At 38.4% G+C, this 14280-nt stretch overlaps 1 protein-coding gene across 5 annotated transcripts in view; it reads left to right on the forward strand.

The window, feature by feature from the left end:
• The window catches only part of RIC8B (RIC8 guanine nucleotide exchange factor B), a 110323-nt gene that overhangs the window by 51865 nt on the left and 44178 nt on the right, over positions 1-14280 (forward strand). For all 5 annotated transcript variants that reach the window (XR_010729539.1, XR_010729540.1, XM_066263606.1 and 2 more), the window contains exons 5-6: positions 9956-10184; positions 10899-10994. Coding sequence is in view for 3 of the 5 variants with exons in the window: in XM_066263606.1 (XP_066119703.1) it covers positions 9956-10184; positions 10899-10994 (325 nt within the window). In the remaining 2 variants the exon portion in view is untranslated. The remainder of the gene's footprint in view (positions 1-9955; positions 10185-10898; positions 10995-14280) is intronic.

Raw genomic sequence — 14280 nt, forward strand, 5'->3', positions numbered from 1 at the left:
ATTTCTAGTGACCTAGAAAACAGTTTATATGTGTGTAAGACCTAAGTTTAAGGAAAAATCAGAATGTTTCAAAGTAGCGTCTCATTTCATTTTTAAAGTTATTTTTAAGGGTTTTTTAATATTTTTTTGACACTGATTTGTTTTAAGGAAAAATGAAATAAGTAAACCTGGACAATATAGCATATGGTTATACATTATGAGCACACTGTCAAAGGGTTACAGTATTGATTAAGTGATAAATTAATAAAGCACTCCATCCCTGTCCCTGAGTAAGTTCTCAGTACCCGGGGGAGCTGTTCCTGCCTCCACCACAGCGTTGCTTCTTCTATTACTATTATTGCAATAAGTAATTATACATTGGCTTTAGATCCAATACTCAGTTCCAGATCTCTTTCTAAAAAATGTTTTTTGGAATTTTGTTTTGGAATTTATTTCTATGTTTATCCTGGGACTGTGTAGAGAAATGTTTTCTGTTAATCTTAGTTTTTCTCAGGCCATATATGTTCAGGCCATATGACATACATGTATGTCAGGAACCTGTTAAGGTGCTCTAGGAGATGAGTGATTAAAAAAAAAAAAGGCTTGGCAGCAGCTTTTTCTGATACATTGTCTCTATAAGCAGTACCCCCTGCCCCTCAGAGAAATGAAGAGGACAAGAACATAGAAATAAAATGAATTAGCTCACAATGACAGCTGACTTGACCTTAATTTCCACTGATTAGCATCCTAGTTTTTAAAATCTATTTGTTATATTTCGTTTTCTTTTGTCTATACTTATGGTAATAAGTAAATTGTTACGATCCACCATCTTTGCTACATTAAAGAACAGCCTAATTCTGTTCATCATTACTATCTGTATTTTTTAGCCCTCTTGTCCATAATCAATAAGCTTAGCCATTAACAGCTGAAAAAAGTTATATGTGGGTATGGTTGTGGTTTTGTTTTATTTTGGAGAGAAGGGGGAAGATGGAATGGTCTGTACACCAGAGAGGAGAAAGAAGAGGGCCAGACCTGATTTAGTATCTTTTAGCCTCTCAATCTAATTTCTTTCACTCAGCACATTGGCATCTACTGAGCTTTTTTTTCTTTTTCCACCCAAAACAGCCAGTGTGTTTAAAAAGTACTTACCTTCTGCTTTTTGTTATTGTTGTTTCTTTGTTTAAGCCAAGTTGTTTTATCTCACTTATTTAAGGGGACAGTTTATGGACACCTCCTTACAATGCTAAGCATAATTTCTTTTTTCCTCAGCTTTGATGAGATATAATTGACATGTTGCGCTGCATAAATTTCAGGTGTACAGTGTATTGATTTGATACCCTTATATATTGCAAAATGGTTGGCACCATAGTGTTAGCCAAGCGTAATAACAACATGTCAGGCTTAATAAATGTTTGAAAATTGGATGATTCTATTTTGACTTATATTTGTTAAATGAGTACTTACTGTTAGACACTATGTTGAGCTCTAAGGCAACAAAGATGAATATAGTACAAGCTATGTTCTCCAGGCCTCCCCAACGAAGGGGTAAAACCAACTTGTAAGTAAACAAGTGCAGTTGTTTTGGTGTTGTGTCAGACATGAACAGGAAAAGGAGGATATACTTTGTCTGGAAAGATCAGGGAAAAGGGGTTTTATTTTTGTTCTTGTTAGCATTAAAATTCTTAGATTTTTAAACTAATTTTTACTGTGAATAGCAGTTATCTAGGTGAACCGGTATTTTCTGAACTATAGCTGAGCTCATGCTAGGTGGTTGAAGGATGCGATTTCAAAGTGCATACTTCAGAGGAACATAGAGTCTAAATGGGAAGATGACATAAATATTATGAAAAGTTAAATAACAATTCAAGGCAAGAATAGAAGAGTTATCACAAGATAGTTTTTGAGTAGTCTCCCAGTGAAATAATTATCCAAATAGTAATTGCTAATAAAATACAAGGACAAACTCACTGTGATCTAGCATGAGGAAGGGACTCCTCCTCATCCCTCCTGTACCTATTCTCTACCCTCATCCAGACCTCTGGTTCCCTGATGATTCCTTTTTCTCCTGTTGTCCCTGTATAGGTTTACTTTTTTCACTCTCTAAAGTACTGCTTTTATCATTTCAACCTGCTAGCCTTCAAGCACCCAGGCCCATATCTTTCAGACCACCTTCTTTCTTCACTACTAAACTCAAGCTGCTCAGTCCTGTGGGAGTTTTACCTAACCTGTCAGCTTGGTTCATTCTCTTCACTACACGCAGAGTTGTTTTTTAAAAAACAAATCTCTGTTTAGAATCTTCTCATGGCTCCCCTGTCTTTACAATTCAGAGCAAATTTCTTTTGCCACTGTGCATTTATTAATGATCTGCAGTTTCATCCAGGAAATTCCTGTTTCCCTGGCTATTGCATTGACTCCTTGGCCAGCACAACTTCGTTGTAAGGTCTTCAGTAACACATATGGTACAACATATCCCTCATCATGGCAGTCCCCTTTATAATCTCCCCTGTCCTACTTCACATGCACACACCATTCTGGACGTGTTGCCTACTCAGGCCCCTCTTTTAAAGCCTTAGGGATCTGTTTTCATTTCCCCACAAATACCATATACTCTCATTCTTCCAGACTTTGTTGTTCTCTTCCAGACTTTGCTGTTCAAAAGCTCCTTAATAGTTGCCATTTACTAAATGCCAAGCAGAATGCTTTTACATGCCTTTTTTTCATTTAATCCTCACAATAATCTAGTGGGATAAATTTATTTCCCTTTACTTTAGAGATAAGGGCACCAGGGCCTAGAAAAGGTCATATAATTTGTACAAGGCACACTTTTATGAAGACCAAGAATTCAGCCTATTGCTCTATAAGTTATCTTGTTTATTTTTGCATATTTAGCACATAGCATAGGCATAATAAATATTTGTTGAGAATGAAGTAAGGTTTGAGCTAGTCTTAAAGATGGCGATATTCTGGCCCTGGCAGGTTGGCTCAGCAGAAGAGCAATGGCATGGTGTGTGTCCCAGGTTCGATTCCTAGCAAGGCACACAGGAAAAGCACCCATCTGCTTCTCCACCCTTCCCCCCTCTTTTCTCTCTATCTCTTCCCCCACCCCACTCCCACCCCTCCAGCCAAGGCTTCATTAGAGCGAAGTTGGCTCTGGTGCTGAGGTTGGCTTCATGGGCTCCACCTCAGGCACTAGAATGGCTCTGGTTGTAACAGAGCAATGCCCTAGATGGGCAGAGCATCGCTCCCTGGAGGGCATGCCGGGTGGATCCCAGTTAGGCACATGCGGGAGTCTGTCTCTCTGCCTCCCCACTGCTATTCACTTAAAAAAAAAAAAGAAAGAAAGAATGACGATGTTCTAGGCAGGAGAAATCATAGACAAATACAGAAATAGAAAGCAGTTACCAGGTCACTGTGGGTTTAAGAGGTATATTTTGCTGAGAGCAGCATTCAGGGGTCTTTCCAGCCATAACGTATAGAAGTTTGCTTGACACTTCCTTACCTGCACTGCTCCTGTCTTCTTTTGTCATTTGCACAAAACTCCTCTGAATGTCAGCTATCTGACTCTTCTGTTATCCTCTCTTTTTTTTTTTTTCTTCATTTTTCCGAAGCTGGAAACGGGGAGGCAGTCAGACAGACTCCCGCATGCACCCGGCCGGGATCCACCCGGCATGCCCACCAGGGGGCGATGTTCTGCCCCTCTGGGGCGTCGCTCTGTTGCATCCAGAGCCATTCTAGCGCCTGAGGCAGAGGCCACAGAGCCATCCCCAACGCCTGGGCCATCTTTGCTCCAATGGAGCCTCGGCTGTGGGAGGGGAAGAGAGAGACAGAGAGGAAGGAGAGGGGGAGGGGTGGAGAAGCAGATGGGCGCTTCTCCTGTGTGCCCTGGCTGGGAATCGAACCCGGGACTCCTGCATGCCAGGCCGACGCTCTACCACTGAGCCAGCCGGCCAGGGCCTGTTATCCTCTCTTGAATCCAGTCTGTCAGGCTTTAGTCCCACTATTGCCCCAGAATGGCTATTACTAAGGTCACTAGTGAATCCGTGTTGCTAAGTCCAGTGGACATTTCTCATCCAGTGGACATTTTGTAGTTGTCTTTTTTTTTTTTTGGTAATTTTTCCATTGATTCAAGATCTAGAGAGGTAAGGGAAAGGGGGAGGGCAGGGTGGGAGAAAGAGAGAAGCACCAACTCATTGTTTCACTTACTGTATTTTTCACTCCATAAGACGCACTTTTTTCCCCTAAAAGTGGAGGGGAAAATGCCCGTGCATCTTATGGAGTGAAAAATATAGTATTTTATTAAATATTTTAACACACCATTTGGTTTAGAACTTTTTTTTTCTTATTTTCCTCCTTAAAACCCTAGGTGTGTCTTATGGTCAGGTGCGTCTTATGGAGCGAAAAATACGGTAGTTGTTCCATTTAGTCATGTACTCACTGGTTGCTTCTCATACATACCCTGACCAGGGGTCAAACCCACAACAACTGGCACGCCCAGTTGAGGCTTCATCCTCTGAGCCACCTGGCCAGGGCCCTCAGTTATCAATTTACTTAATCTGTCCACATCATTTGTCAAGGTGACTCCAGTCTTACTTATATACTTTTTCCCAGGATACCATTCTATCTTAGTTTTCCTCCTATCTCACTAGTTGTAATTTCTTCCTCTACTCTTTAGCCTCTGAATGATCTAGGGCCCCAGGCTGAGCACTCATTGTTTTTTAATCCACACTCACTTCCCTTACTGATCTAATCCAATCTTTTATCTTTAATTACCATCTACACGCTAATAACTCCTCAGTTTATATCTCTAATCCAGGTCTCTCTCCCTGAATTCCAGACTCTTATACCTCACTTCACACTAACATATTCACTAGGAAGTCTAATATACATCCCAAATTTAACATATTCAAAATTAAACTCTCAACCTTCCCCAAAAAAGCCACTTCTCCTGCCCTGGCAGGATAGCTCCACTGGTTAGAGCAGAGGTTCTCAAAGTTTACACCAGTGCGCATTGGTGCGCCCTAGAAGATTTCCAGGTGCGCCCTGTGGTATTCCAGAGAAATATGTTCCTGTTGGGGACCAAAAAACCAGCAGGATTTTTTGGAGTTTAGATTTTTGGGGGACAAAGGTGTGGGGAATTGGCTGTAAACTGACAGTCTGCCCAACCCCTCACCTCACTTGCCTGATTAGGTTACAAAAGGCTGTTAAGCTGTGGTGCTGGATTGTTTACACTACCCCCCATGTTCCCCAGAAAGACTGGAGGCAAGTTTCTTCTATCCATTGTTTAGTGTCAAGTTAAGATGATATGTATGGTGGGGGTTTTCTGCTCTCAACACAATTAAGAGTAAAAAGAGAGGAATTCTTCAATGTATTGATGAGGAAATGGGAGTTTGCCTTTCAAATAAATGCCCAAATGTAAAGCCAGGAACCGCCATCATGGCCATTCACGTGCAGGTTCGCATTGGATTCAGACAGATAATGAAACAACGGAGCCAAGAACTGGTGGGCCATTAGCTTTAATCCTAGCTTGCACCTGGCAGGCAAGTAAAAACACACACTGGGCTCCAAAACCCACTCATTCAGTGCTCACAAAGCCACTGACTTATCCGAGTTTCCTAGAATCAAAGGTTTCTAACCTCACCAGTCTCACTCACCTCTCCTCCTCATCTCCTCTCTGCACAAACTGGCTTCTCCTTCAACACTCCGCCATCTTGGCTGCCTCTCCTCTCCTCCACGTGGCCTTTTTCTGCTCTCTCCTCTAATGCTAATCTCAGGAACCAAGAGAGCAAGCTCCTAGTCTGCCCCACTGTATAGTGCAAAAATCAAAACCCCTTTAATCCAATATACAAAATAGGGAAGTCTCTGATACAAAGTCCACCCCACATCAAAAAGGGTAGGAAAGGCTTAGTCCTAAAACCAAGCCCCAGGCTACAAGGATCCTGCCTGCCCACAGCCTGCCCCTAACACACATTAATATCACCTGGGTGACGGGCTTCCATGTGGGCAGCGCCATTTTTAACAAAGTGAGCATTATATATTTTATCTGCCCAACACCAAACATTGAAGAAATCGCTAGGATACATCAGGCTCATGTTTATCATAAACACAAGAATGAAAAACAACACATTCACACCAGGACCTGCTGAATTTACTAAATCTTACTAAGAATGTATCTATATTTTTAAAAAGATAACTTGTTTGTCTTTTTTAACCCCTCTTTTTTACAAATTCTATTGCAACACCTTAGTTGTTCATTGATTGCTTTCTCATATGTGCCTTGACTGCGGGCCTTCAGCAGACCGAGTAACCCCTTGCTCAAGCCAGCGACCTTGGGTCCAAGCTGGTGAGCTTTGCTCAAACCAGATCAGTCTGCGCTCAAGCTGGCGACCTCGGGGTCTCGAACCTGGGTCTTCCACATCCCAGTCCGACGCTCTATCCACTGCGCCACCACCTGGTCAGGCTCTTTTTTACTAATTCTAAAAAGCATAACTAAAAAAATGTAACATAAAAATGTTTTTTAATGTCAGAATAAATTTAATTTTGTCATATTTATTTTGTTTAATTACCATAAAAGTATGCTTGAACTTTATATATTTTCCTTTAATATTTGACTTACTTATTATAACATATTTCTCAGAAATTTGTGTATAATGCGCCTACAATTATTTGTAGAATTTTATTTTTTTTAACTTTTTTTTTTTTTTTAACAAAGACAGAGGGAGAGTCAGAGAGAAGGATAGATAGGGACAGACAGACAGGAACAGAGAGAGATGAGAAGCATCAATCATCAGTTTTTGTTTGTGACACCTAGTTGTTCATTGATTGCTTTCTCATATGTGCCTTGACCGTGGTCCTTCAGCAGACCAAGTAACCCCTTGCTCAAGCCAGGGATCTTGGGTCCAAGCTGGTGAGCTCTTGCTCAAACCAGATGAGCCCGTGCTCAAGCTGGTAACCTCAGGGTCTCCAACCTGAGTCCTCCGCATCCCAGTCCGACGCTCTATCCACTGCGCCACCGCCTGATCACCAACTTTTTTTCCTCTTCAGACAAGCCATGGCTTCTGCCCTGGGGCCTTTTGCTCTTGATCTTCCTGGAAAGCTCTTTCCCCAGAGAGCACATGGCTGACTCCCTAACTTCCTTTAAATCTTTGCTTAAATGCATCTCAGTGAAGTCTGTCCTAATCACCCTATTTAAAATTACAATCCATATGTCTTAGATACCTTACCCTCCTGGATTTTCCTCCCAGACCACTTACTTAATCACCTTCTATTTGATTAACTTATTTGTTTTGTTTCCTTTTCATTGACTGTTCCCTCCATGCTGGAAAACAAGCTCCATAAGGGGCAGGGATTTGGCTCTATTTTCTTCACAGCTGCCGGAAGCAATCTAGCACAAGTAATCAATAAATGATTACTAAATTGAGTTCAAGTTAGGTATTTACACCTGAAAAATCTTTGGCAGATCTTAAGGTTCATTTAAGTTAAATTTTCCAGCCATGAAAAAAGATATGTGAGCCCTAAAAACAATTAAGATACATTGACCAGGTAGATTTGTTAATAACTGCAGTTCTACATGTACTGTTACCATGTTCCTTAATGTCATTTGGCATTATGTGTAGTCCAGGCATTGATATAGGACTGGATTTTATATTACCTTCCCTCTCCCAAAACTAACGTTTTAATCAGGCCATTAAGGAGCTCTAAATAGTCCTTGCTTTTATATCTGCATATCAGGAGGGGGCTGGGAACATAAGTAGGAGGATGTCATGTCCCAGTGATTAATGATCTTTAGGAAGCTGAAAAGGGGAGAGTAATATACACAGTATTTCTACCCCCTGGAGTAGGAATGCAAACACCATTGTGTGGATCTGTGCATAGTCACTGACTTCCTGGTAGCTGGAGAATTTCATACACTCTTCTACCACAAATAAAACTGTCAGAGAAGTGACAGACCTCAAAAAGCTGGCCTTCCTTACTTAAAAGAATAGCTCAAACACAGTGAGCCAGAAAATTAATTTTGTAGTTGTTTGGGGACCCAGTTGTTTAATAAGAAATGAGAAAATGGCTTTAAAAATGGCTTTTCTTGAAAAGCCTAAAACCTCCAAATATTTGTAGAATCACACTACATTTGGTTTCTTAAATTTACTGAATTCCTGAAACCTGCTTATTTTAAATGAATTTAAAGGGAAACATTCCTTTCTAATGAAATGCATCGTCTTAAACTTTTCAGTGTGGTCACTATGGTAGATTCAGAGAATTATACTATCAATGGACTCCAGAGCCCATAGCCCTAGGTGTTAAAAATAATAACAACATTTCAGTATGGCTTGTACAGTTTTAGAAAGTAATTCTAAAGTAGAGTTCTTTTGTTTATTTTAATGTATGATATTTAATAAGTTTCCAAATGTTTAAGTGAAAAAAAAGCAAAACATTTTTAACTGTTGATAAGGAACTACAGATGTTTGCAAAATTCTTTTAAAGAAAGTTTGTGGGAAAAGCATTTTATTTCAACCACTTGTGATTATTTACAAATAACCAAAATTTGTTTAACACTAGTAGTAATAGAAGGGGCAGCAGCAGCAACTGTAGATTTTTAGTGGGGACAACCAAATAACCTTGTATTTTACCAGGAGCTACTCCTTCATAGCGCTTGTTAAATCTTTTTGTGCTTGGCCCAGGTTTCATTGCCACTCATTGCTTTGCATAGTCTAACTTTTAAACTTTGATTTCTTGTGAATTTATTCCATAATATAAAATAAGGAAAAGAAATAGTCATTTTGGGGGAAATGTAGCTACACTTTAGGTTAAAGGAGAGAGAAAAAAACTAAACTTGTATTTTATTTCTGTTCTGTTGTTTATTTTGTTTTATTTTTGAGGTTGTCACTATAATCTATATTAAAAGGAACTACTGTGGTCTAAATTAAGACAGCATCAGATAGATTAAGCCCTGAATTTGGTTTCCAAGTGGTTAGACTTTTTAAAATTGCATTTGCAAGAGTTTATTTTTAGTCAGGATGTGGTTATTTTTAGATCTGCTTCTCTGTTGCTAGGAAATGTAATGCCTGTCTTTCCATTGTTGTTTATCAGGAAGTCCTGAGGCCCAGGCTTGCAAGGTCCAGTTAGCACAGAACGTTGCCTCTCCTTTTAGATGAAAGAATATGAAATAGTACACGAAGGAAAATAAGTTAATTGAGAACATGTCTAATTTTTAAATTGTTGGTGTCATTTTAATCTTACACACTGAGCAACAGTGCAAAATTTTTAGGGAATACCAAAAATATAAGGTTTGGGTTCCCCCTACTGGTGTGCATTCCAGACTTGTGTATCAATTACGTATAGCAGAAAGGCCTAGGGGATAGTGATCGGAAATAGCTGTGTTGGACTCTTTTAAAGAGACCTGGTGATGAGAGAGCAAGAAAAAGCACCATTACCCATTCTGAAAATGTCTTATAAAAAATGGGATGATCTAAAAATTGTATTTTCTACATCTATAAAGAGCAATACTTAATCCTACAATTTTTGGTGTTTAATGTTATTCCCTCTATGATAAGCTGCTTATATACAGTGCTTCTCAAATGCTTTATATTGTAATCTAAGGAATAATAAAACACCAGTGGATTCACAAAAGGATTTAAAACCCCAAGGAAAAAATGCAAAGCGAGCAGTGTTTAATAAAATTAGAGGCCTGGCACTAAAGCTCACTAATTCCTATTTTAGCATTTCAGAAAGTGACATGACATCATGTGATTGTGTGTGTTCCATTTAACATCTGTTCTCTCTAATTTGTCTTATGTGTATTTGAAATAGTTCTCTTTATTTTCTCTCTCTTAGTCAGTAAATGCCAAGTAATATTAAAAGCTTATTTTGAAAAAGAAAAATTTTAATTGACTCCTAAATGTCACTTCTTAACTTCTTATTATGTCTGCATGTTAAAGGACTATTCAATTAAATTAAAATATTGTATTTTTAAATTGCTTTTCAGTAATGCAGTCAACCTTTTAAGCAATGTTCCGGTCTCTTGTTTGGATGTTCTTATTTGTCCATTAACCCATGAAGAAACGCCCCAAGAGGCAACAACTCTAGATGTACTGCCCAGTGATAAAACAGCTGAGAAAGAAACAGTTTTGAAAAACAATACCATGGTATACAATGGTATGAATATGGAGGCCATTCATGTTTTACTCAATTTTATGGAGAAAAGAATAGACAAGGTAAGGCTATAAAATGGAGGCCTGGGAAAATGCTTATAAAGAATGTAAATGTACCATACACACAAACATCACAGGATGTTATTTTTAAGTCTAAGCTTTTCAAATTATTTGTACTCTAGAAAGCACCTTATTGTAGTAGATAATAAATTACTCAAACCTAGTGGACATATTGTTTAAAGCTGAATATTGTGTTGCTGCAGCACTCAAGTTATGACTAGTGCCAGAAAACAAAGGAAAAATTACTATTCCATGGAGATATTTTTTAAATCCTAGAAATGAAAATTATCCTCCCCAAAAACTTAATGATAAATGCTTTCCATAATATCTAAAAGAAATCTTTAAAAGAAAAACAACTTTCCATTTGTTATGAGTTATTTTCTCTCATCTGTCACTTGCTTTGTCAAGTAACTATATTGAAAGGCAGCAAGATAGTTTTGGTGGGTCATCAAAACCTCTGCCTTATTTAAGCCCATTGGTTAAGCCAGTGAGGACCCTACAAAAAGTAGCAAAATTCAGGGAGGATAAGAGTAAGCCTTAATAAACATTGACGGTAACTAATGAAATGGAAATACTGTTAGGAAAATAATTTTTTAAAATAGTTTTGGTAACAAAATGTCTCCCCCTCAGAAAGGAGTATTAACATGCTCAGTTATATGGAAGAAAGTAGTACTGTTAGAAACTAAACTAATGTAGCATATATGGTTTTCTTTATAGGGAAGCAGCTATAGAGAGGGCCTAACTCCAGTTCTCAGCTTATTAACAGAATGTTCCCGAGCTCATCGAAACATCAGAAAATTTCTCAAAGATCAGGTAACTGCTTAATGTATATTACATCCTAAAGTTAACCTTCTATGTGGGGTTTTTTAAACATCAAGTTAATGAGTTGAAGTCTTTCATAATGGGTTTTTTGTTGTTGTTTTCAGAAAGTCAGAAACTCAGAAAAGTTTATTTTAACCTTTGAAATCTTCCTAATCCAAGAATAAGTAATCCTGTGTATTTTCCAAGTCACTTATTCATTTACTGAACAAATATTTATTGAAATCAAAATGCATGCTCTAAGCATTATTGTCAGCATTGAAATACAGATGAAGTCTTCACCTTGTAGAGTTTACCTTATAGTGGGAGGACAAAAAATAAACAAGGAAATATATGAATAGTGGCAAGTAGTGATTAAGTGTTCTGAAGATAAGTACAGCAGGGTAAGGGAAGACTCAGGGGAATAAGGGAGGGCCTTTCTGAGGAAAGGACATTTGAGCAGAAACTTAAATTAAGAAAAGGATCTCTGAGAATATTCTGGAAGACAAACAAGTTTAAAGTCCCTGAGAGGAGAGGATGCTTTGGAATGTTTCAGGAAAAGCAAGGAGGTCAGGTAACAGTGTACAAAGGGAAGAGTAGTGGATGATATAAAAGAGGAGAGCAAGAACTAAGTAACATGAGACTGTTTGGGACTTTTGATTCCCTTTAAGTGAAATGGGGAAGCGTTAGACCATTCAGGGTAGGGGAGTGAAGCGACCTCATTTATGTGTTAAGATATAAGATAACTCTGGCTACTGCATGTATACATTAGAAGAGTGTGAATAGATGTGGGGAGACCAGTCCAAAGAGAGCAGATTACGGAGGTGTGAATGAAGTAGGATGGTATAATAGAGGTCATAGTAAGAAATCATCTTTCCATCATTGCATGTGTACCACCATATCTTTTGTCTCCTCCTCTATCACATGGATGAATTTCCTGCTTCCTTCTGTGGCCAGCCTCTGCATTTTCATCCTGAATCCTTTTCCTTCTCGCCTTCTCAAGAACTTTGCTCCTGCATTTATTCCCTCTCTTTTTACTTCTAATATTTTTTTAATGTACTGGATCATTTTTGTCCATACCCAAACACATCTTCCATGTTAAAAGCAAAAAATAAAACCTCCCTCAACCCCACTTTTTCAGCTTCTTCCCTATCTCTAGGCTCCTCTTTATGCAGTGTTCCTCAGAAGAGTTTTCTCTACTCACCTTGTCTTTTCTTTTTGCTTATCTTTGATCTCATTCAGTTTGAAAATCATCTAAATCAGGGGTCCCCAAACTACGGCCCACAGGCCGCATGCGGCCCCCTGAGGCCATTTATCCAGCCCCCGCCGCACTTCTGGAAGAAGCACCTCTTTCATTGGTGGTCAGTGAGAGGAGCACACTGACCATCTCATTAGCCAAAAGCAAACCCATAGTTTCCATTGAAATACTGGTCAGTTTGTTGATTTAAATTTACTTGTTCTTTATTTTAAATATTGTATTTGTTCCTGTTTTGTTTTTTTACTTTAAAATAAGATATGTGCAGTGTGCATAGGGATTTGTTCATAGTTTTTTTATAGTCCGGCCCTCCAACGGTCTGAGGGACAGTGAACTGGCCCCCGTGTAAGAAGTTTGGGGACCCCTGATCTAAATACTGATGACTCGCAGATATCTATCTCTAGTCCTGACCTATCCCCTAAGCTCCAGATTGCCCATCTCCTCCCTTAGGATGTGTAGTAGTATCTTAACTTGAACATATCCAGACTTATCTCTTGATTTCCCCTCTCCCCCACCCTTCTTGTGCTTTACACATTCCAGTACATGGTACCACCACTCACCAATTGTTCATTTATTGCCATATAGAATTTCCCCTAATAAATGAACCAGGTTCATTTCCCCCCCCCTGCTATTTATAGTCAAGATTTAGTAAGCACTTTACTATGTGTAGAACACATTAATAGATATTGCCAATGAGGAGAGATTAAAAAGTAGGGAATCCGTCTTTACAGTCTGTTGGAGGAAAGAGAGAGGTATCATGAAAGTGTGAATAATCATTAAGCAAAATCAACTAGTTAATGAATTAAGGTCATTTTGAAACTGACTATGTTAAAAAATTCTAGCATGACTAGGAGAACCTGAAAAATAAAAATATGTTAAGTTTTGTACATTTCAGCATTTTCACATAGGAGATCCAGGTAAACTAATCTGTTAAGATTTTGCTATATCTAACCAAGACAGCCAAAAAAAAAAAAAAGAAAGAAAGAAAAACCTATTTGTTAAATAACTTCCTTATATGAAGGCCTTGGGTCACACATTATATAAATATAAAAGATTATGGAATCGGCTCTTTGTTCTCAAAGAAACACTATAGTATAGATAAAAGATGAGACACAAAACAAAAATCTACCTTCCTTCTGAGGAGGATGCACTGTAGACCTTGATAATTGAGAAAGGCAGAACTTAGAAGAGCAGGTGATTAGCTTTGATAATTGTGTAAATGGAACTAGGGCTAATTAATTATTATGCCCTATAGTTAAACCTGATTAAACCCTATTCATGCATACCCAAAGAAAATTGGTCAAGAGTATTCTGTATTGGGGCAGGAAGAAAAAGAACAGATAGTAGAAATAACTGACCCAGGTTGGGTTAGTCTGGAGAGGCTTATAGAAGAGATGAGGATGTGTTTCGAAGAGAAGGAAAATTGTTGGAGGGTGGTATTTGGGAGCTAATAGAAAGGGTCCAGTACCTATGCAGTTTGGGAGTGACATATAATAATAAAAACAACAAATTTTACTTGACAAACTTGTTTTAAGGAACCCAAAATATAGCTAAAATTTTTTTTGTGTGATAACCTTTGTTAATAGATTCTGTACTCTGAAACTATACATGAAATGACTTGTTATGTGTCCCATTCTTCTACATTAGGAGGTAGACTCAGTATGGTTGGCTGGATCAAATAACAAGTTACTGTGCAATACTCTGTGCCTATGCAGCACAAAGAGCACTGTGCTCTCTCTCTCCAGAGATAGGCACATATGGATTCTGTAAACCATTTGGGTAGATTACTCAATTTTCTGAGATTTAGTTTCATGTTTGTTCAGTTATATCTCCATTGCCTCTAGTACTCCTGATACATGGTAGGCACTTAATATAGAGAGTGAAGGAAGGAAGAAAATAAGTTGAATGGATTAAATAAAATAATATACACATAAAGGGTCTGTCACAGTTAATGATTGTTTTTGTGTCTATCCTCATTTGTTGGCACAGTGCCTAGATTATAGAAGGAACATTTTAAAAATTACTTGAATTAATTTATTATTCCTT

Source organism: Saccopteryx bilineata, chromosome 1 (genome assembly GCF_036850765.1).
Source record: "Saccopteryx bilineata isolate mSacBil1 chromosome 1, mSacBil1_pri_phased_curated, whole genome shotgun sequence".
Lineage (NCBI taxonomy): Eukaryota > Metazoa > Chordata > Mammalia > Chiroptera > Emballonuridae > Saccopteryx > Saccopteryx bilineata.